This window comes from Narcine bancroftii, chromosome 1 (genome assembly GCF_036971445.1).
Source record: "Narcine bancroftii isolate sNarBan1 chromosome 1, sNarBan1.hap1, whole genome shotgun sequence".
Lineage (NCBI taxonomy): Eukaryota > Metazoa > Chordata > Chondrichthyes > Torpediniformes > Narcinidae > Narcine > Narcine bancroftii.
Window position 1 is genome coordinate 484488084 of NC_091469.1, and position 24177 is coordinate 484512260.

The 24177-nt window shown below is 46.8% G+C and overlaps 1 protein-coding gene across 1 annotated transcript in view; it reads right to left on the reverse strand.

The window, feature by feature from the left end:
• The window catches only part of mindy4 (MINDY lysine 48 deubiquitinase 4), a 303244-nt gene that overhangs the window by 246392 nt on the left and 32675 nt on the right, over positions 1 to 24177 (reverse strand). The window contains exons 2-5 of the mRNA XM_069914923.1: positions 15387 to 15506; positions 11454 to 11683; positions 10557 to 10830; positions 1370 to 1860 (exon numbers count right to left, since the gene is read on the reverse strand). Of these exons, the coding sequence (XP_069771024.1) occupies positions 1370 to 1860; positions 10557 to 10830; positions 11454 to 11683; positions 15387 to 15506 (1115 nt within the window). The remainder of the gene's footprint in view (positions 1 to 1369; positions 1861 to 10556; positions 10831 to 11453; positions 11684 to 15386; positions 15507 to 24177) is intronic.

Below are 24177 nucleotides of genomic sequence, written 5' to 3' on the forward strand. Positions count from 1 at the left end.
AACCATTTTGTATGCAAATTTCACTTTCACAACATCAAAAATACATACTGTTTACACAGAAATCCTTCCAACAAAGGTACTGTGGAGAGCATCCGGACTGGATATATCACCTCACATATGGAGGGGCAAATGCACGGGGCAGGGAAAGACTTCAGAGCTGTGAACTTGACAGCACCATCACTGGCACCAGTCCACACCACCATCAGGGACATCTATAAGAGGAGGCGTCTTAAGAAAGCAGCCTCTACCATCAAGGACCCCCACCACCCTCTTCACTCTGCTACCTGAAGTAAGGAGGTACAGGAGCCTGAAAACTAACTCCCAGCAACACAAAAACAGCTCTTCCCCTCTGCCATCAGATTTCTGAATGGACAATGAACCATAGACACCACCTGACTTCCTCTTTTCATGTACTTTTTTTAAAAATGTAGTTTATAGCAATATTTGCATCTGCAGTGTTGTCACAAAAACAACAAATTTTGTGACATGTTCATAACAATAAATTCTGATTCAGAACGAAGAGATAACACCCCTCAAATTGCTTGACTTGTATTCAGATCAACGTAAACAAATTTGAAGGTTTCTCCTGAATAGAGGGTTCGATGACTACAGGGCACAGGTTCAAGATAAGGGGTAGAAGAATATTTAGGGGAACCTGAAGATCAATTCCTTCATCCAGAGAAAGGCTGGAATATAGGATATCCTAACATGAAGCGGTGACAGAGACAGGTATTCTCACAACATTCAAGAAGTTTTTCAATGAGCATTGGACACGCCATGGCCAACACGGATCCATCGACAGATTAAATGCAAGTAGGCTTTTCCACTTAGGGTAGGTGAGATACAAACCAGAGGACATGGGTTAAGGGTGAAAAGGGAAACTCTAAGGGGAACATTAGGGTGATCTTCTTCACACTAGGAGTGGTGGGATGATCTGCTTGTTGAAGCGGTGAATGCAGGCTCAACTTTAACATTAAAGAAAAATTTAGACAGGTGCAAGTACATGGATGGGAGGGGTATGGAGGGATATGGACCAGGTGCAGGTCAAGGGGACAAGACAGAATAATAGTCCGGCACAGACTAGAAGACCTGTTTCTGTGCTGTATTGTTCTATGGTTCTATAGTGCCATCATGGTAGAGTGATGCCACTTTTCACCCCACTTCACCAACATTATCAATGTCAACCTGAGGCCCAAGATTACCCTCCACACTGAATGCTAAACAGATTCAAGGCTGGAAAAATGTGCTCCTGCTTATATGTTCTGGTAACTATTCCTATCCACATTTAAGGCATGGTCAAGCCTACAATCAGGCAAGCCCTTGCATGGGGATTTACCTGTACAGCAGTTTGAGAATAGGTGATGCATACCTGATACGTAGGTCTTCCACATCCGTAGCATCACTATCTCTTGCCTTGTGTTCAATGTTCATGCATTCTGGGGCAAACTTCACCTTCCTACTCCTTTCAGGCACACCGGCATTTAGGTTCAGGGGCAGCTTTGCCTCGAGTCCACTCGGGGTCTGGGCCCTTGCTCGCTCCGGTAATCTTTCGATGCCAAGGTCATCGACCGGCTCATGGTACCATCTGAAATCCTGAGGCTTTTGACTGCAGCGGCCGCCCGGGAAGTATCCAGGGGGTTTCATCTGTGAGTAGTCCTGAGAGGATGTGCCGTCTGACATGTGGTCCATCAAGGTGCTGGTTGTAGGCAGCCAGTCAGAGCAAGCAGCGCTCTCACATGGGTTACTTGCCTGTCGTACATAGCCCTTCAAGCAGGTTCCGCTGTCAACGTCACTCTCAACTACGTGCAGAGTCAAGTTGGATCCTGAGCCTCGTTTGCTTAGGCGCTTTTTAGAGGAGTCCTGCACAGAATACACTCGATTAATAAACCACACAAAGGCGGAGTCAACGCACACAAGTGCACTCTCTATCACAGGGGTTGATGAGGGAGAGGGCAATTCTACCAAGGGTTCATGCATGCACAGGGCTCACAAGGCTCAACTTCAGAATCCAGAAGGGCTAAGCCACTGCAGGATTAGAATGCATGAAAAGAACCTTAACTGAGTAAGCATCATTTAATCTACTTCAGCAATTTATTTTTGCACATCTTTAACACAGCCACTGAAAGCTCTGACTGCCGTAGGGGAACAATGAACTACAGGTCACAGGGATATCAGTGGATGCAGAGTTGCATGCATTGGCTCAGCACGGAGCTCTCTGATCTCCAACTCAAATCCGAGTTTCCTCATTTCAAGCTCCTCTCCAGAGACTTGGGCTCAGCAGAAAAGGCTAAGCAATGTGGCACTCTCCCAGAGATCTTTCAGAAAAAGGATGAAAAACATGGGACTAAAAAATGCAGGAAATACTCAGATGATCTGGTAGTATCTATGGAGAGAACCAGAGTTAATGTTGCCAGTTGATGAACTGGAAATGTTAGAAAATGAACTTGTTTTAAGGTGCAGAGAAAATGAAGACAATGTCCACCATGAGTTAGGAGACCAGGTGAATGAAAACCAGGCTCTGCTTCCCCCACAGATAATACAAAGGCTCTTTTACATACATGAGGTCAATTATTCATAAATCACAGATAAGAACATAGAACATTATAGCACAGTACAGGCCTTTAGGCCCATGATGCTGTGTCGACCTATATAGCCCAACTCAAAAAAATTAAACCTTCCCTACCTGATAACTCTCTATTTTTCTTTCATCCATGTGCCCCGACGGCACAATCTTCCCGCAGCTTCCCCGCCAGCATGGTGATACAGGTGGGGGCCAAGTGAGATGTGCACCACCACACAATTCCCCCCCCCCCCCCAGAACTGGCTTACATGTCTGGCCTCTTGGGCAGCCGACTGCGTCATTTGGGTTGGGCCGTTAGCACTGGCTGGCTAAGGTCCAAGTGTGCCGCCTTGAGCTTATCGACTGTAAATATCTCCTCCCTGCCCCCAATGTCCAAAGTGAATGTCTTGCCTGAGGGTTTCAGGACTTTATAGGGGCCCTCGTCAGGGGCGTTGCAGGGGTGCAGGGTGTGGGCCCCACCGGATGAAAACAAAGTCTGTCGTAGCCAGCTCCCTGGGGGTCCAAGACGGGCGGCTGCCGTGGTGGGGATGCAAGTGAGGCAAGCTTGTCCCTCAAGTCTGCCAGGAGGGTCCAGTTCTCAGTCCCAGAACCCGTGCTTAGCCCAAATAACTCCCTGGGCAGCGATAACGGTGCACCGAAGACCAGCTCTGTGGATGATACCTGTAGGTCTTCTTTCTGGGCCATTCTGATGCCAAGCAGGACCCAGGGCAATTTGTCCGTTCAGTTAGGGCCGGTGAGGCACGCCATGAGAGCTGACTTGAGGTGGCAATGGAAGCGCTCTACGAGTCTGTTGGCCTAGGAATGATATGCGGTGGTAGGGTGGAGCTTAATCCCCAAGAGGTTTGCCAGCTGCGACCAGAGGGCGGATGTGAACTGGGCGCCCTTGTCGCTTGTCATGTCTGCTGGGACGCTGAACCTAGCAATCCAGTGGGCAAGCAGAGTTCTGGTGCAGGACTCGGCGGAAGTGTCTTTTAGCGGGATGGCTTCTGGCCACCTCGTCGTGCGGTCGATAACAGGCAACAGTTAGTGGGCATCCCTGGATAGGGGGCCCACAATGTCGATGTGAATGTGCTCGAACCTCTTGGTTGGGGGTCGAATTGCTGCACCAGAGCCCTAACATGACGCTGGTCTTTAGAGGTATGGCACTATGTGCAGTTCCTCACCATCTGGGCCACTTGCTTCTTGAGGCTGAGCCACATGAAACGTTCCACCACCATGCGCACTGAGGCTTTGATAGACGGGTGAACCAAGTCTTGGACCATGCTGAAAGTCTGCGGCCTCCATTGCGGCAGGACTACAGGGCATGGCGAGCTGGTGGAGATGTTGCAGAGTAGTGTGTCAGGGCTGTCCGGTAGCTCAAGGTCCACGAGGTGAAGGCCCATGATGGCAGTGCGGAAGGCCTGTGTTTCCTCGTCCCCTTTCTGCGTAGTCCAGGCCGGGGGACAGGTTGTGGATTGTGGGCCGCGAGAGCCCATCTGCGATGATGTTGTCCTTACCCACCCGGTGTCGGAGGTGAATTCCGAGACATAGGACAAATGTCACTGCAGGCATGCCGACCAGGGATCTTTGGTCATGGCGAGGGCTTGGGTGAGCGGTTTGTGGTTGGTGAACACCGTGAATGGCCTGCCCTCCAGGAAGTACCGGAAGTGCCTGAGGGAAAGGTACAGGGCCAGGAGCTCCTGCCGAAGGCGCCGTACTTAAGTTCAGGAGGCGGAGGTGCTTGCTGAAGAATGCAAGTGGGCGCCACTGGCCGTTCACCGATTGGTCTAGGACGCCCCCGATGGCCGTGGCTGAAGCGTCCACTGAGAATTCGGTGTGGGAGTTGGGCCGTAGGTGGGCCAGTAGGGTGGCGCTCGCCAGTGTGTCTTTTGTTGCGGTGAAGAAAGTTTTGGCCTCTTCTGTCCACTCCAGGGTCTTATTTTTGGCAGCGATTACCGTAAATATTTGTGTATAATGCGTTCCGTGTATAATGCGACCCCCGCATTTTTCAGGGGAAAAGTTTTTTCGCATCATACACAAATATTTACAGTAACGCGAACAACGGTCGCATGATGTGAGCCGCCCCGGGATGAAATGGTGGTAGAAATTGACCATCCCGGTGAATTCTTGTAAACCCAGGCTTTGGGAACTGGCGTACGGCTGCGACCTTTTCCGGTGGAGGGGTGGCCCCATCCACGGAGATGGTATGGCCCAGGAACTGCAGGGATTCCTTGATGAACTGGCATTTGGCCACGTTAATGGTGAGGCTGAACTCTGCCAGACGGGCAAATAGTGCACGTAGGTGGACTTTGTGATATTGTGGCAGTGAGGATATCATCAAGATAAATAAACACGAAATCCAGATCTCTGCCCACTGCATCCATTAACCGTTGACACGTCTGGGGTATGTTTTTAAGGCCAAAGGGCATCAGCAGAAACTTGAATAGGCCAAAGGGGGTGATGATGGTGGTTTTGCCAATATCGTCGGGGTGGACCAGGATTTGATGGGACCCCTTTACCAGATCGACCTTCGAGAAAATTTTGGCGCCGTGCAAATTGGCCGTAAAGTTTTGTATGTGCAGGATGGGGTATCGGTCCGGCGTGGTCACGACATTCAAATGGCAGTAATCTCCTCATGGGGCTCCAACTCCTGGAAGCCTTTGGGACCATATGGAGGGGTGATGCCCAAGGGCTATCCAACCTGCAGACGATTCACAGCTTCCTTCGCCAGTTGTAGCTTCTCCGGGGGGGGGGGGGGGGGTGTTGGGGGGGAAACCACATGGCTTTGGCATAGGAGGGGCCCTGGGTTGAGATATGGTGGCGGAAATTAACTGAGGCCGCAAGATGGTGGGGAATTCTTTGATTATATAAGCATATTCGTCCTTGGGGACGCGAATGGTAGCTATTCCTGGGTCGCACGTACTTGTGGAATCGAGGCGGAAGGTTTGTAAAGTGTGGACGTGCACCAACCGTTCGCCTTTTACGTCGACCAACATGCTGTGCACCCGGAGAAAGTCGGCTCCCAGAAGCACCATGCCCACGTGGCCAGCACAAACTTCCAGTGAAATTTGTCTTTGCGGAGCTGGATCTGGATGCTGCGTGTGCCGAAGGTCTTGATCGTGGATCCGTGGGCTGCTCGTAACGTGGAGCCTCACGCTCAGGTGCAGGTCTCAGGGGGGTCAGGGGATTCACACTCAACTCTGCTCCGGTGTCCATCAGGAAATGTCGGCCACTGGTCTTGTCAGTTACGTGCAGGAGGCTGTTAGTGTGGTCAGCCGTCACAGCCATCAACGGCGGCTAGCCAGGTCGTTTCCCTGAAATGGATGGGTGCCTGCACTTCCGGGCTCGGGTCTCGCAGCGTTGATGATAGAAGCACCATGTGGCATGGGGCTCTTCCGGTTTGTGCTTGGGGGGTGCCTGCGGTCGGCCAGAGTACATCCGCATGGGCTGCCACTCTGAGAGTCCTCATCCACCAACAGGAGTTGGATGTCTTCAGGTATATGCTCAAGGAAGGCTTGCTCGAACATCAGGCAGTGTCAGTGGCCCTCTGCCAATGCGAACATCTCATCCATGAAGGCGAATGGGGTTCTGTCACCCAGGACGTCCAGGTGCAGGAGCCTGGTGGCGCGCTGCCGACAGTAATGGCCGAAGGTGCCGAGGAGGAGACTTTTGAGGGTGAGGTATTTACCTTTCTCCGGTAGGTCGTGGATCAGGTCATCCACCCTGGCCGCGGTTTCTCACGACGTGGTAAAACATCGTGGCATCTGAAGTGATGTGTCTGAGGTGAAACTGCACCTCCGCCTGCCCAAACCAAGTGCGTGGTTGATGCATCTGGGGTGGGGGGGGGGGGGTGGAGGGGGATGTTTCACCACAACCGCGTTGACTGGCTGCTGAATCCATGTCAGGAGGCCAGAAAAATGTCTGGACTCGCTGGGGTCACCAATGTAGTGGTAGCTACCAACTCTGAAACACACCACAGGACGCTGAGGGGTTTCAGTTGAACTGATTTATTTGAACTTCACGCGCGCCGGAAGTGCACACTATGGCCTGAGCCATGTGGCATTGAGATATCCCCGACGACGCTATCTTCCCACCGGCATGGTAATACAAACAGGGGCCGGTTTCCCACGAGAGGTGTGCACCACCACAATAGGAAGAAAGCTCAATAATAAACAATGCTTCAGAAGGTCAAGCAGACAACATAAGAAAATAGGAGCAGGAGTAGGCCACTCAGCTCCTCAAGGATGCCGATCTTGTCATTCAATATGATCATGCACGATCTATCTCAGGCCTCAAAGCCTCTTCTGTGGTAGCTCTCCACTGTCCTCGATTCCTGATCTTTTATCTCAGGCCTCAAAGCCTCTTCTGTGGTAGCTCTCCACTGTCCTCAATTCCTGATCTTTTATCTCAAGCCTCAAAGCCTCTTCTGTGGTAACTCTCCACTGTCCTCAATTCCTGATCTTTTATCTCAGGCCTCAAAGCCTCTTCTGTGGTAGCTCTCCACTGTCCTCAATTCCTGATCTTTTATCTCAGGCCTCAAAGCCTCTTCTGTGGTAGCTCTCCACTGTCCTCGATTCCTGATCTTTTATCTCAGGCCTCAAAGCCTCTTCTGTGGTAGCTCTCCACTGTCCTCAATTCCTGATCTTTTATCTCAGGCCTCAAAGCCTCTTCTGTGGTAGCTCTCCACTGTCCTCAATTCCTGATCTTTTATCTCAGGCCTCAAAGCCTCTTCTGTGGTAGCTCTCCACTGTCCTCAATTCCTGATCTTTTATCTCAGGTCTCAAAGCCTCTTCTGTGGTAGCTCTCCACTGTCCTCAATTCCTGATCTTTTATCTCAGGCCTCAAAGCCTCTTCTGTGGTAGCTCTCCACTGTCCTCGATTCCTGATCTTTTATCTCAGGCCTCAAAGCCTCTTCTGTGGTAGCTCTCCACTGTCCTCAATTCCTGATCTTTTATCTCAGGCCTCAAAGCCTCTTCTGTGGTAGCTCTCCACTGTCCTCAATTCCTGATCTTTTATCTCAGGCCTCAAAGCCTCTTCTGTGGTAGCTCTCCACTGTCCTCAATTCCTGATCTTTTATCTCAGGCCTCAAAGCCTCTTCTGTGGTAGCTTTCCACTGTCCTCAATTCCTGATCTTTTAAAACTGTATCTGCTTTTTTTTTTTTTAAAATCCCCAAAAATCTGGCCTTCTGGAGAATTCCAGAGATTAGATATTCCAATGTGACTCAATTTTAAAGATGACATTCCATCACAAATCAGAGCAAGTCAATCATGAATTGCAAGAAGAAAGTCTTTTGCTTCTGCCGTTGGGATCAGATTCAGTCCAGATCAGTGGTTCTCAACCTTTTTTTCTCACTCACATATGACCTAAAGTAATCTCTTACTAATCACAGAGCACTTATGGCAATAGGATGTGATGGCTGATGGCTCCACTACACTGACTGAAAGTGGATTAATATGGCATTAACTGGCCAAGTTGAATTTTTGCCTTGTTTTTCATGTTGGGTCATACCCAAGCAACTTTCTACATTATTGAGTGGGGGCCAGTGTAGCAGCCACACTTGATCAGCCTTGCCAGAGATGGGGCTGGTGTTGCACATCTATCCCTTGTGGTCTTTCTTGGTGTATTAAATGGTCTGAAATCTTTCTCGTGTGATGCTGAGGTGTAAACCTTGGGAGAAAGACTAGATAAATCAACCACTCTGTATTTGACTACCCTGATGCGTGGTAGATGTGTCAATGCCGATACAATTTGGCTTGTGCTCAGCTTTTCTATTGAGAAAAGGGGTGCATTTGGAGCCCTGTTTACCCCTTTTTTAATATTTAATTTTCCACCTCTAATCATGATGAAATGTGGCTCATCTACAGAGATAACCTTTCAATGACAAAAAAATGCTCATGCTGAAACAGGGTAGTCCATATCTAGAACAAGCTACCAGAGGAAGCTACAGAAGCAGGCACAACAACATTCAAAAGACACTAGAACAGATATAAGAATAGAATGGCAGGGACCAAATGACAAAAAGAGGACTCGGCCAGAATTTTGGTCACCAAGGATCAGGACCTTTACCGGATCAACTCCAGAAATATTTCAGCTGAGAGATGGGTAGGTGGGGTTTTTGTAATGGGTGATTAACCTCTTGACACTGTAAAATTTACAAATGACAAGGTAGATCAGGATGCTGGAAAGAAGCTCCAAACATAACTAATAAAGCAGCCCATTTGATTAGTCCTCATCCACCATCTCCAACGATCCCTTCCTCTATTCACCTCTAAGATAACACCTCCAAAAAGCACTCTAGAAATTTGTGTTGCAAAATTCCGTCTTGGCAGTCTCCAACCGGACGGCATCGACATCAACTTCTCCAATTGCCAGCAACATCCCCCTTTGTTTTCATAAGCCCCACTCCCTGCTTTCTGGCCCCATTCCTCCTCTTTCCTGTCTCCATCTGTATCACCCACACCTTCCTTCCTCCACCTCCCTGCCCCTTCCCTTCTTCCTATCAGAGTGCACCTTCCTCAGCCTTCTCTCTCTTCCCCACCCTCATTTCTTCCCCTTCCATCTATGGTCACCCCTCACCTGTCAGCATCTGCTCCTCCCTCACCCACCATCCATTCAGTTGGGCTTCTGCCCTATTCTTTCCATTCCTGGTGAAAGATTACGACCCAAAATGCCAACCATCTATCGTCTCTCATGGATGCTGCCTGGCCTGCTGAGTCCCACCAGCATTTTGTGCGTTCCTTGCAGCAATTTGATAAAAACTTCTTCGTCAGCATCTCCTAATGCCACTGCCTCAACAGTTTAGAAGCACCAGCAGAAAATTTCATTTCCAAAGTCGCACATTATTTCCTCTTCAAAATAAAAAAAAATTCATCACAAACTGATCACAATTCTGGAGCTCCACTACCTTATGGTTGGCTTTGGTAGCACTGCAGCATGCAGTAAAATACTTCGCCATTCTGATCAATATCACATCATATTTTGAGAGAGGTTTGCTGTTCATAGAACTAGCTGCCAAATATCTTACAACAGTGATTGTACTTCAAAAATACACTCACAATTAGCTTGTAAAGCACTTTGGAGTCAGAGTTTGTTAAAACCGCTGAAGAATGCACAAAAGAAACAATTTATTTCGATGTACAATACCTGAAGCATCCCCTAATCCTAATGGAGTTGAACAAGAAAGTCTGCAGATGCTGAGTCGATGCACTGGAGAAACTCAGCAGCATCCAAAGGGTCATTAAAGTTAGGGGCCCTGACCCTTCATAATTCCTTTACTTCCTGTGGATTCTGCCTGACCTGCTAAATTGCTCTCGTAGTAAAACACAAAAATTTGCAGACATCATGGTTGAAATATGTAAGGTAAAACATCATGAGATGGGAATGTGTAAGGAGTTACCCTGTACAGGGCTGTAACAAGATGTGAATGCATCCTTGTACTTACAAGATAAGAGAGACATTGATGGATTGAGAGGCAGGAAGCTAGCAGGGAAAGGATAGCAACAGTTTTAGTCATTGGACAAGTAATGATATGATGATGTTCTAAGCACGTATCCAAGGGTATAAAAAATCACCATTTTGCTGATAACGGCAGAATGCATTCTCCGACTAACATGGTTAGTTGCAAGTGTTACAATCCGGTAATAAAGAACAAAGAACCCTGATTTCGACTCAGTCTGGTGTTTGTCTCACTCATTCATGAACAAAGCAGACCTAACAAATAAAAACACGATGCTGGAGAAACTCAGCAGGTCAAATAGCATACTTTATATAGCAAAGCTTGAGCCTTTCATCAAGGTATTCTCCAACATTGTGTTTTTACAAGTTTCTCCAGACTATTTGTGTATTGTGCACCAATCCTGATGGAATTATGTACTGCAAGTTTCTACCTTCAAGAAAAAAAAAATCAAGGAATAATTCAGGAAGAAACAAAAGAATGATGGATAATTAGCTGTGTGCTGGAGTCTGTCTGCAATAAGTGATCAGCCAGCAACTCACCTCCTGTACTGAACGGACTGGACCAGGCGTCACACAACGCAATATGCGACTGGACCGTGGTCTCTGTTGCTCCATATTCATTCCTCTGGCATCTATGGGAAACATGGCACCCCTGGAAGAATCTTGGGGCAGGACGTTCACGGGAAGGAGTCCTGGTTCACCTCCTGCAGGGCAACCATTGCCAGCTGGGGATCTATCCTTCTTCTTCAGTGAACTCTGTAAAATCTTGGATGAAGGCGCAGGCATACAGGCCAAATTAGAATGATTAGAGAATCTAGGAAGAAAGCGGAATTGTGGTTATCTGTTGGTGACCTCAATACAGAAAGTTGCGGTGACAAAAATATAGGCAGTTTTGAAACTGTACTGGCAGGGAAATGGGGAAACCACCAAAGTAGTCCCAGTTGATATTGGGGAAATTAAAGTCACGGGGTTGTCATAATAAGAGACTTCAGTCAATATTGACTGAGAATGAGATGGGACATTTTTTTTAAATCCAGTCCATTGAGGGAAGAGGGCGTATCAGCCATGAGTTTGGGGCTTCAGTGGGAAAATGTTTGGGAAGAACAACCACAACTGTCAAAATGTTTAAGACCGTTATGGGCCTTGGGGTTGGGGGAGATTACATTTTGGGGAATGGGGTGGGCTAAATTGTCACAAAAAGCAGAACTTATTTTTCATGAAAATGTGGAGTTGTCAAGCTACCAAAAAAAAACCCCAGATTGTTCCCCACACCATTTCAAATCCACTCCAAATGATTTGTCAACACCAGAATTAGTGACCAATACAGAACACTGGGAGCTGATAACTCATGAAGGTTGGACAAGAAACATTAAGTAGACACCTGTCTTTGCAGTGTTATACAGTGATAACCATGCATCAGTGCCACACTTATTATACCTGCAAGCCTCCACTTTATTCATGTCATGAAACGGTCCACCTCCGCCTTTGTCTTCAGAGAGGTCGTAGATGTTTACGAAGGTGTCGTCAAAGCGTACTGATGTTGCCCGCTGGCCAACAATAGCTGGCGCCCGAAAACTGTCCCGTGCTACGTTCTTTGTGTTTTCAGAACTATCCAAGAAATATTTTGTGATAATCTCAAGCATTGTCCTTAGAGGCACCACTTGAGCCTGCAAAACATTTTTTGAAAACACAAAATATACACCCAGTGGTTAATGCTGGATTATCAAAGCATCGAGATACATTCATTAATCCCAAAATGGTATTTGGCAAATGCACATTGTTACAATCCTGGATTCGAGTGCATCCTAGATCAAAGAATCAGAAAATGGGTGCAGACCATTCAACCGTTCAAGCCTGCTCCACCATTCCATATGATCATGTGATCTCTCCACACCCTTGACCCCTTTAGCCACAAGGGTTCCCATCCAACTCCCTTTTGAAATTAGCCTCAACAACTTTGAAAAGGGGGGGGGGAGAAAAAGTCACTGTATATGTGTGAAAAGAAATAGTGTATATCATGGCTAATGTGATTTATGGTGTGAAAAATAAAAAAATTTAAAAAAAAAAAAAAAAAAAAAACAAAACAACTTTGTGGCAGGGAGTTCTTCAAGTTCACACCCCGAGTGATTCTTTGCTCTTTGACAGCAAGCCATTCCTTTCTGTTCAAAGTTCTCTTTCTCGTTTTCTTAAATTCCAGCTGAGCTTTGCTGCTTTGCTCCAATGATGCTGCTTCATCCTAAATTTTCAGCAGATAAAATTCTTCTGAGATGCTGCCAAAACTTTTTAAATTTACAAATACAGCACAGAAACAGGCCATTTTGGCCCACGAATCCTTTCCACCCAGTTTACACCCAATTAACTTACATCCCCGGTACATTTTGAACGGTGAGAGGAAACCAGAGCCCCCCCGGGGGAAACCCCATGCAGACATGGGAAGGACATACAAACTCCTTACAGACAGCACTGGATTTGAACCCTGGTCCTGATCGCTGGGGCTGTAAAGGCCACGTGCTAACTAATACACCAACTGTGCATTAAATGCATTCTGAGCATTCAACGGCTAGAGGTTTCCTAATAAAAGGTGCAATTTTAATTTTACATATAAAAGGTTTCTTACTCTAGTCACCAATGTTTTTCACATTTATTTTCTTAGTTTCATAACACACCTATATTTTACAGAGGTGTTAACACAAACATATTCAGGAAAAACTGGTACAGCATCATCTTTTGCTCTCATATTGTTCAGCGGATTAAATAAAATTAATGTAATAAAATAAAACAGCTGCACAGTTGCACAGAAGTCCCATCTCGACAACTTCAATTAAGTAAACAAAAACATTTACAACAATGTTTTAGGGCTTTAGGACAATGTTGAGGGCTTTAGCCAGATCAAGTATTTCAACACTTACTGCTTAGATTTAAATGATTGAATATCTGAAGCATTAGTGGACAAAAACTTAAAACAACAATCAAAAAAAATGAGGCCAAATACTTAGAAACTTGGCAAAAACAAACCTCTGGGGAAATTATGAGGATGGCTCTACATATATGAAAAAATATCACATCTCTTGAAATGTCTGGTCATAAGTGGTGAAGGCAGATTGAAGAACAACTATCAAAAGGGAACTTGATAAAAGAGCATAGACCATGAGAGTTGAAGGCCCCATGGGAACAGCAGACTGGTGCTAGGCACCAGAGCAGGGGAGCACCATCCCGCCAAGGAGAAGCCTGACAGAAAATCCTACAGGGTACATCACAGCAACAGACCACCAAGGGCCTAGCGGTCGAAGGACTCCCACCGGTCTGCAGGCTGCTGGAGACCAGCTCGTGGGAGCTGGGCATCTGGATCAGTATTCGCGATAACTCCAATGCCAAGCAGGGCTCCCATTGCATCTCAGGTTCCGACAATTTAATTGCATCAGAGGTTTGGAACTTGGACTTGGATAAGGACTTGGATGCCTGGAACTCAGGTTCACAGCTGAAATGGAGAAGATACTGTGCAGCTACAGGAGCATCAGAAGAGATGGTGGAATCCACTGACACTTAATGTCTCTGAAGAGACTCTTGCATCGCTTTCTCTTCTTGGTAGAGGCGCTGAAATACTGTTGCCTCTTTGGAGGAACTCAGCAGGTCACATAGCAACAAGCAACAACATTGGATTCTACAGCCCTTCATCCAAGCATTCCTGATGAAGAGCTAAGGCTCGAATCATCAACTGGGGAGTTTCCCTCCTTGGCGCTTCTTTGGGTGCCTTTACGGGTAAAGAAAAGTAAACACAATTTTGTGTATATTTCAGTAAAGGATCCTTGAACCTTAAACAATTCAGGAAAACAGAATTATTAAGTGACAAGAGGATAAAACAGTGAAATAGTAGGATAGCTCTTTAAATAGCTGACATGGGTACAATGGCCAGTGTGACTTTCTCCTATATTAGAACCATAGAGAACTACAGCACAGAAGTGGGCCTTAGGCCGATCCAGTCCATGCCGAACTATTTTTCTGCCGAGTCCATTGACCTGAACCTGCACCATAGCCCTCCTTACCCCTCCTAGCAATGTATCTGTCTAAATTTATCTGAAGTGTCAATATCAGCCTGAATTCACTTCAGCTGGGAACTCGTTTCACACTCTCACCCATCTCTGCATGAAGTAGTCCCCCCTAAATGTCCCATAGAACCATTAAATTCTTTTTTATTTGGCTTGGCTTCGCGGACGAAGATTTATGGAGGGGTAATGTCCACGTCAGCTGCAGGCTCGTTTGTGGCTGACAAGTCCGATGCGGGACAGGCAGACACGGTTGCAAGGGAAAATTGGTTGGTTGGGGTTGGGTGTTGGGTTTTTCCTCCTTTGTCTTTTGTCAGTGAGGTGGGCTCTGCGGTCTTCTTCAAAGGAGGTTGCTGCCCACCGAACTGTGAGGCGCCAAGATGCACGGTTGGAGGCGATATCAGCCCCCTGGCGGTGGTCAATGTGGCAGGCACCAAGAGATTTCTTTGCTGAACCATTTTTTTTGCCTAACCCCACTGACCTGCACCCAGTTCATAACTCTCCCATCTCCGTATATGAACAAATTCTTCTTAATTGCTAAAATTGAGTCTGCATTCATCCCTTCAGCTGGCAGCTCATTCCACACTCTTACCACCCTCTGTGTAAAGAAGTTTCCCCCTCATCTTTCCCCCTAAACTTTTCCCCTTTCACTCTTAATCCATGTCCTCTGGTTTGTATCTCACCTACCCTCAGTGGAAAAAGCCTATCTACATTTTCTTTATTTATCCACCTAATAATTTTAAATACCTTTGTCAAATCTCCCCTCATTCATCTATACTCCAAGGAAAAAAGTCCTAATTTCCCTTTAAATATTTTACTCTTAACCCATGTCTTCAAGTTCTTGTCTCATTGAACCTCAGTGAAAAAAGCCTGCTTGCATTTACTCTATCTATACCCCTCATAATTTTGTATACCTCTATCACATCTCCCCTCGAGGAAATAAAGTCCTAACCTGTTTAACCTTTCTCTGTAATTCAGTTCCTGAATCCTAATAGCATCCTTATAAATATTCTCTGCAGTTTTTCAATCATATTTATTTCCTGGTGTTACATGACCAAAATTGCACACAAACTGTAGCGAGATTCTACCCATCCCAAGGAATTTTTCCAAAGTCCTTCTGAATATGAACAAACTGATCTTGCATTAAGTGTTGTTGTGCCATGAGATATATTTGCATATTCAACAGTTGATAGCTGAAACAATCTTTTAAGTAAAATTGCAACACATTGCCACACTAAGTATGTAAATAAAGATCCACTGATCACACTGGTTTGGACATTCTCTTCAGTTTCCATCATTCAGCCAGTGAAGTGCTATCCTCATTCACCTTGTTCTGTTTGTATAACGATTCAAGGTGCAGGACCTTCTTGAGCTCATTGCGGGTGTTAATGCTGCCCTCTGAGCGTGGAAGCTCCTGGTCCATGGCACAAATTGTCTTCTTTAAACCCTGGTGAGGACCAAAATACAATATATTATGTATGATTCAACAGTTGAAACAATTCTTGTCACCGGTCAGGTTGTATGTCAGCTGTACTTTTGTCAACATGCATCATCTAGGACCAGCTGAACCTTTTCTTTGCAAAGTTTGAGTCGCAAATTACCTTGTATGTTAATCGGCTTATAACAGTACTGCACAGGACCTTCCATGTCTAAGCCAAATAGGTCGCCCAAATGAAACTAAAACTCTGTCGCTTGCATATGAGATTGATCCCTCTTCCCTGTATATTCATGTATCTATCTGGAAGCCTCTTAAAACACATTGTACCTGCTTCCTCCACTACACTTGGCAGCTCGTTCCAAGCACCCAAAATAAATAAATTGCCCACTTATCTCCTTTAAAGTCTACCCTACCACCCCCACCCCCCACCCCCAACTTGACTTAAATGTCCTCTAGTATGTGATATTTTTCCCTGGGGGAGAGCAAAGATTCTGATTGTCTACCCTACCCATGTCACCCATACTTTTATAAACCTCTTTCAAACCTCGTCGCAGCCTCCAACACCCCAGTGAAAACAACCCAGGTTTATCCAGCCTCCCCTTGGCTCATACTTCTAATCCCAGGGAGCACCCTGGTAAATCTCTTCGGTACTTTTTCCAAAGCCAAACACATCCTTCCTGTAATGGGGTGTCAAGTGCAGGCAAACCAAAGTTTTCTATTTGCTATTGTCACTACAGGAAAAGGGTGCACTTTGAATAATAGAGCTCTTGATACAAAATATAAAGGCTCAAATTTCTTCTTTCACTGCTCAATTTCTGGGCAATAGCCCATAGTGCCATTGGATTTTAAATTTCTTTTCAAGATATAGGTGTCACCAGTAAGGACAGCACTTAATATTCATCCCTTGAGAAGTTGGTGGTGTGCTGCCTTCTTTAGTAATTGAAACCCTTCTGTAGAACATAAAACAGCACACAGTGCAGGCCCTTCAGCCCACAATGCTGTGCTGACCTTTATAAACCTACTTCATAGTCAATCTAACCCTTTCCTCCCACACAATCCATAATCGTACCCCCCCCCCCCCCGCCACCACCATTTTTCTTATATTTGTGTGCCTATCTAAGAGTCTTTTGAATGTCCCTGTTGTATCAACCTCCACCACCACCCCTGGAAATGCATTCCAAGCAACATCTCTCGGTGTAAAAAAAACCTCATCTCTGGCGTCTCCCTTAAACTTTCCTCCGCTCACCTTCAACCGATGTTCTCGTTATTTGCTACTGTTGCTCCTGGAACAACAGAGACTCGCATCACCAGGTTCAGGAACAGCTGCTAATCTTATATGCCTCATTAAGTCACTTCTCATCCTTTGTCACTCCAGAGAAAAGCCCAAGCTCTGTCAACCTTGCTTCAATGACAGATTCTCCAACCCATGCAACATCCTGGTAAATCTTTTCTGCATCCTTCCTCTTGAAAGCACCAACATCCTTCCTGTAATGAGGTGACTTGAACTGAAAGTAATACTCCAAGTGTGGTCTCAGAATTTTGTAGAGCAGCAACATGACTTGGACTTCAAGATCACTGTTCTTCCCCACTGCCAAGTGCTGTTCAACAGGGAGCACCAACCGTGATGAAGGACTGGCAATATAATTTCCGAGAGGATGATGTGCAACTCAGCATGGAATGCACAGATGCTATTGTTTCCATGCACCTGCTGCGCTTACCCTTGTTGGGAGTAGAGGTCAGTGATTTACTTTGCTTTGCTTTGGCTTGGCTTCGCGGACGAAGATTTATGGAGGGGGTAAAAAGTCCACGTCAGCTGCAGGCTCGTTTGTGGCTGACCAGTCCGATGCGGGACAGGCAGACACGATTGCAGCGGTTGCAAGGGAAAATTGGTTGGTTGGGGTTGGGTGTTGGGTTTTTCCTCCTTTGCCTTTTGTCAGTGAGGTGGGCTCTGCGGTCTTCTTCAAAGGAGGCTGCTGCCCGCCAAACTGTGAGGCGCCAAGATGCACGGTTTGAGGCGTTATCAGCCCACTGGCGGTGGTCAATGTGGCAGGCACCAAGAGATTTCTTTAGGCAGTCCTTGTACCTTTTCTTTGGTGCACCTCTGTCACGGTGGCCAGTGGAGAGCTCGCCATATAATACGATCTTGGGAAGGCGATGGTCCTCCATTCTGGAGACGTGACCCATCCAGCGCAGCTGGATCTTCAGCAGCGTGGACTCGATGCTGTCGATCTCTGCCATCTCGAGTACTTCGACGTTAGGGATGAAAGCGCTCCAATGGATGTTGAGGATGGAGCGGAGACAACGCTGGTGGAAGCGTTCTAGGAGCCGTAGGTGGTGCCGGTAGAGGACCCATGATTCGGAGCCGAACAGGAGTGTGGGTATGACAACGGCTCTGTATACGCTTATCTTTGTGAGGTTTTTCAGTTGGTTGTTTTTCCAGACTCTTTTGTGTAGTCTTCCAAAGGCGCTATTTGCCTTGGCGAGTCTGTTGTCTATCTCATTGTCGATCCTTGCATCTGATGAAATGGTGCAGCCGAGATAGGTAAACTGGTTGACCGTTTTGAGTTTTGTGTGCCCGATGGAGATGTGGGGGGGCTGGTAGTCATGGTGGGGAGCTGGCTGATGGAGGACCTCAGTTTTCTTCAGGCTGACTTCCAGGCCAAACATTTTGGCAGTTTCCGCAAAGCAGGACGTCAAGCGCTGAAGAGCTGGCTCTGAATGGGCAACTAAAGCGGCATCATCTGCAAAGAGTAGTTCACGGACAAGTTTCTCTTGTGTCTTGGTGTGAGCTTGCAGGCGCCTCAGATTGAAGAGACTGCCATCCGTGCGGTACCGGTACCGAGAATATTCTCCCAGAATCACAGTGCGGCTTTCGCGCAAACAGAGGAACCACTGACATGGTCTTTGCCCTCAGACAGCTCCAAGAAAAGTGCAGAGAACAAAACAAAGGACTCTACATCACCTTTGTTGACCTCACCAAAGCCTTCGACACCGTGAGCAGGAAAGGGCTTTGGCAAATACTAGAGCGCATCGGATGTCCCCCAAAGTTCCTCAACATGATTATCCAACTGCACGAAAACCAACAAGGTCGGGTCAGATACAGCAATGAGCTCTCTGAACCCTTCTCCATTAACAATGGCGTGAAGCAAGGCTGTGTTCTCGCACCAACCCTCTTTTCAATCTTCTTCAGCATGATGCTGAACCAAGCCATGAAAGACCCCAACAATGAAGACGCTGTTTACATCCGGTCAGTGATTTAAGACCCCAAGTAACTACAGTACATTTTTTAATGCTGCATGCATGTCACAGTGTGCCAGCAGTAGACTAAATGAATTCCAACCATAGTAGATGATGCCAATCGAGCAATGTTCTACAGAAAATTGGTACGGTAAAGGTAATGGTTCCATTATTGTCACATACTACTACATTTAGAATAACATATATGAAATTCTTTAACTTTTAATGGTTTTGATAGACTAAATGACTCCTTCTGCAACATAATGATTCATAGTTCAATTGGAATACAATTGCTTCCTATGTTACACCTTGCTTATTTTTAAACTCACAGCCTCTCATCCTCTCTTCCCATTCAAGATTAATACTCTGCACATCAAAACCTTTACATCCTCAAAACCTAACAGAGCATTTTTACTAAAAGCAAGTTTGTTTCTGCCAGTTCTTCCATGTCTCAAGTTCCAGACTATCCTATCATTCTCCAGGGAGTCCTACACAATTCAACAACAATATTTGCATGCAAGTCAGTATCCTGAAACTCCACTAACCTTTCTGGACAGGCAGGAACATTTGCAAAACTCCAAACAAATAATTCATAAAATATCCAGGTTGGGCAAGTCTATGGAGAGATAAAAATTGAGATAATGTCCTGTCAATGACCTGCACCTGATCTTTTTTTTTCCAGCAGTTCACTCCACAGACACTACCTCTTCAGCCATTTTCAGCATTTCCTGCTAATTGAGATCTCCATTATGCATGGAAACAGCCCTTCAACCCATCTTGACATGCTGACCAAAACGTCCCACCGACCTGTGTTTGGCCCATATCCCTCAAAACCCATGCTATACATGTACCTCTCCATGTAAAAAAAACACAAAAGAATACAAATTGTAAGCCATGCACTCCATGTGCCAATTCCACAATTCATTAAGATCTTTCCAGTAAGGGTTACACCTACACAAACTCAATTTCCTTTAATTCATAGAATTTAGAAATCTATCAGTGTTTTCTTCTCAACCTTATCATGAATGACTAACTACTCAGTCACAAAGTTATATAGCAATGAAACAGGCCCATCAGCACATATCATCCATGCCAACCAAGTTGGCATTCTGGGCCAGAATGCCACTGACTGCATTTGGCCCATATCCTTCCACCCACTTCACATCCATAAATTATTTTGGGACTACCCCTGCCATCCACATTGAAGCTTCATCTACCCCAACAAGCACCAAGAGCATTTTGTTTGTTTGCAAGATCACATTTCTACACAATTCTGACAAATTTCTATGGATGTGTGTTGGAAAGTGTTCCAAAAGGCAGTGGACACAGTGTGGGACATCACGGGCAAAACCCTCCTCACCATCGAGGACATCTACAGGGAATACTGTCATCGGAGAGCAGCAACAATCATCGACACATGCTCTGTTCTCCCTACTGCCATCAGGAAAGACTCGCATCACCAGGTTCAGGAACAGCTGCTCCCCCTCCACCATCAGACTCCTCAACAACAAACTCGATCAGGGACTTATTTAAGGACTCTGACTTTTGCACTTTTGATTTTGTTTTAAAACTCACTCCGTATTGCACAGTTTGTTTACATTTCTTTATTTGTTTTCATGCATATGTCGAGTCAGGTTTTTTTTTTGCACTGCCAATAAGTGGTAATTCTACCTGGCCCGCAGGAAAAAGGAATCTCAGGGTTGCATGTGATGTCATGTAGGTACCCTGACAATACATCTGAAAGCTAATTTCATTCCTCTAAATCAGCCAGTGATGGGCTCCTCATACGACAACCTAATACCCCAGGAATCTTTACATTTGCAAACATCCTCTTACAAAGTAAAATATAAAAAGCAACAAATTCCTCAAAATTGGCATTCTGTTCCAAGCTGTCATGACATAAGGTTACCAGGTGAACCACTTTTGCTGGTATCTTTCCAATTCCTCAAGGTGTCGGCCTCAAAAATTATTTAAGTATGTTTTCGAAGCCTCCGTTTGGCCTTCTAGTCTGTGCTAGGCTGTGAATTGGAATTCACTGTCTATGTATTGTTCAGATGGCTGGCTCCTCCCCTGGGTCCACCCTCACCTACCCCAATATAAACCCTGGTTTTCCCACCTTACCTCAGATTCACCTGAGGACTATTGTGTCTACCGGCCATTGATTGTAAGCTATTAAAAGCTTGTTTGTCCTCTTCACTTGTCTGAGTGCATTCAGTCGCGTTACAATTTTAACAGCTTAACTTTGAAATGGAATGGAAGCCCTGCTGAAGCCAGGCACACTCCAGATCGAGCCTCTGTCCACTGAGGCCCCAGAGGAATTCACCTACTGACTGGAGTGCTTCCAGACCTACCTGACAGCCACACAAGACGTCTTCAATTCAGATAGTCTCCAGAGATCGGCAATTCTCTCTCGAGTCAGCCCCAAAGGGGACACTGTCATCAAGAGACCTATGTGAGTCAGCCTTAGAAGGCTTGAAGGCCGCTACATGAGGACCCAGAATGACGGCACTGACTCTCTCAGCGTTGGATGCATCCAGGTGAGTCACTGGACAACTATGGTCTTGAACTGTGAGCCCTGACCAGAAAATGCCACTATGAAGCGGCCACAGTCCGGGTGAGAGAGGCGGAACAAATCTGGGACACTCTCGTGGCAGGAGTGAGGTCGAGGTACATGAGGCAGCCATTGGTAGAGTTGGGGAAGAAAGACTTGGCCAACACCCTGGAGCTGGCAAAAGCACTCGAGCAGATCCAACTGGGAGCTGACAAACTCACAGGCGAAAGCGGCACCTTTTCAGAGGACCAGGTCATTGGGGCACCTGTGACCCACGCAGCCCCAGCGCCGACTGTTGCAGCCATGCACGACCAGGATCCTACTTTTGTGGATAGACACAGCACCCCGAGGCCCGATGCCCCTGAGGGACTCCGTGTGCACAGGATGTGGCAAGCGAGGGCACTGGGTGAAGCTCCACCAGGCTAAAGGGAACCCAAAGAGGGCAACTTCAGCACGTGCCAGAGGCCTGAAGTGCCAGCCTCTGCCTCTCTGAGCTGCTCGCCGCCAGCATCTTGCTGCACCTCATAGTGGGACCTGCCACTGGAAGTGAAGTATTACAGGAAGCCACAGCAGCCATCTTGCTGTGCCTCGTACTCGACCCCATCTTGTCTTCCCATAGGGGAAGAGGAAAGAGTCGACAACAGCATGGGGAGTGACGGGGTTTCCAGAGCACTGGCATCGGTCATCCTGGATCAGGCAATACCTCACCAATTGAACAACTCGACCATGGAGGTGAGGGTAAACGGACAATTGACTGATTGCTTAGCAGACACTGGCTCCACTGAGAGGTTTATACACTCTGCGATGGCTCTGCAGTACAACTTAAGAGTGTACCTAATGGACTATGTATTTTCATAGCTTCTCACTTGCACTCTGCAATGATCCAGGGGTATTGTATGGTACATCTAACTGTAAAGGGGAGGGGGGGTGGAGGATTTTATAAGTTCCAATTGTATGTTCTGAAGGATTTGCGTGGTCCTGTGTTACTGGGCCTGGAATTCCTGTGTCATATTAAAACCATGACCATGGAGTACTCTGGCACACTCCCTCCAATCACAGTGTGGAAAGGAAGGTCCCAAAAGCCAGACTCCACATGCGGTCTCTCCACCCTAAGTATTGATCTTCCCCTCCTCCTCCCCCCCACCCCCACTGTTTCCAAACTTGACTCCCAATTGCAAACTATTAGTTACAAAGAGCAGGAGATATGTGTCGGGATCGGGAATTTATCAGAGCCGAGACACAGCAGCTGCTCAATGAACACATCATTGAGCCCAGCAAAAGCCCGTGGAGAGCCTAGGTGGTAGTCATGAAAGGGGAAGAAAAGTCCAGGCTAGTGATTGGCTATAGCCAAACAATTAATCGCTTCACATTCCTGAACGCATACCCCTCTCCCTCGGATTTTGGACATGGTAAACAAAATTGCGCTGTATCGGATCTATTTGACCATCGGCTGGAAAGCTGCGTACCATCAGTTACCGATCCATTCCAAGGACCGCCCCTACACAGCATTTGAGGCAGACAGACAGCTCTATCAGTTCCAGAGGGTCCCTTTGATATCACCAATGAGGTCTTCGTCTTTCAGAGACATATGGACAAAATGGTCGACGAGTACGGATTGAAGGCCACTTTCACTCATCTCGACAATGTCACCATTTGTGGACACTCTCTGGAAGACCACGATGCCAACCTCCAGAGGTTTCTCCACACGGCCAAGGCCCTGAACCTCACATCCAACTCCAGTGTGCATGTTCCAGATGAAACGTGGCGATCCTGGGCTATGTGGTGGAGAATGGCGTCATTGGCCCTGACCCCGATCCAATGCACCCCGTTAGACCCCGAGGACCATGAAAGCTTTAAGGAGGTGTCTGGGCTTCTTTTCCTACTATGCCCAGTGGGTCTGTCACTATGCGGATAAGGACCACTCCCTCTCAAACTCTCCACCTATAATCACAACATAGTATACAGGCCAGGTACTCTCAATGAACCTCCAGATGCCCTGTCAAAAGGAAGCTGTGCCTCTGTATTCACCAGCCAGTTGTGGTCACTGCACGATGAGCTTTGCTACTGAGGCATCACCTGCATGGCTCATTTCGTCAAGGCACGCAACCTGCCCTACTCCAGTGAGGACATCAGGGAAATGACCAGCTCCTGCCAGGTCTGCGCACTTCTACTGCCCCGACAAAGCGTAACTGATGAAGCATCCTGCCCCTTCGAATGACTCAGTGTTGATTTCAAGGATCCCCTCCCTTCCACTAATAGAAGCATTTACTTTCTCAACATCATTGAAGAGTATTCACGCTTTCCGTTCGCCATTCCCTGCCCAGACATGACCACCACCACGGTCATCAGGGCCTTGCACTCTATTTTCACCATGTCGGGTATCCCAGCTAGATCTATAGCAACTGGGACTCATTATTTATGAGCGAAGAGCTATGCCACTACCTGCTCGTAAAGGACATTGCTTCAAGCACGATCACGAGCTACAATTGCTGGGGAAACGGACAAGTTGAAAAAAAGAACGCAAATGTATAAGAGGCTGTAAAATTGGCTCTTTGGACCAAAGGCCTTCCAGACTCACGCTGGCAATTCCTACCCATGGTGTTCCACTCCATAAGGTTGCTCCACGTCTGGGACTACTCTCCTGGCTTGGCTCATGGCACCAGAGCCAGTCCTGCTGAGAAAGCACAAGGAGGAGCAAAACAGACCCCCTGATTAAGAGGGTGCACCTGCTGCTTGCCAACCCAACGTATGCCGAAGTAGCATACCCTGATGGCAAAGAGGATACCGTCTCGATCAGAGACATGGCACCTGCCAGAACTGAGAAACATAGAAAATAGGTGTAGGTGTAGGCCATTTGGCCCTTCAAGCCTATACTGCCATTCATTATGATCA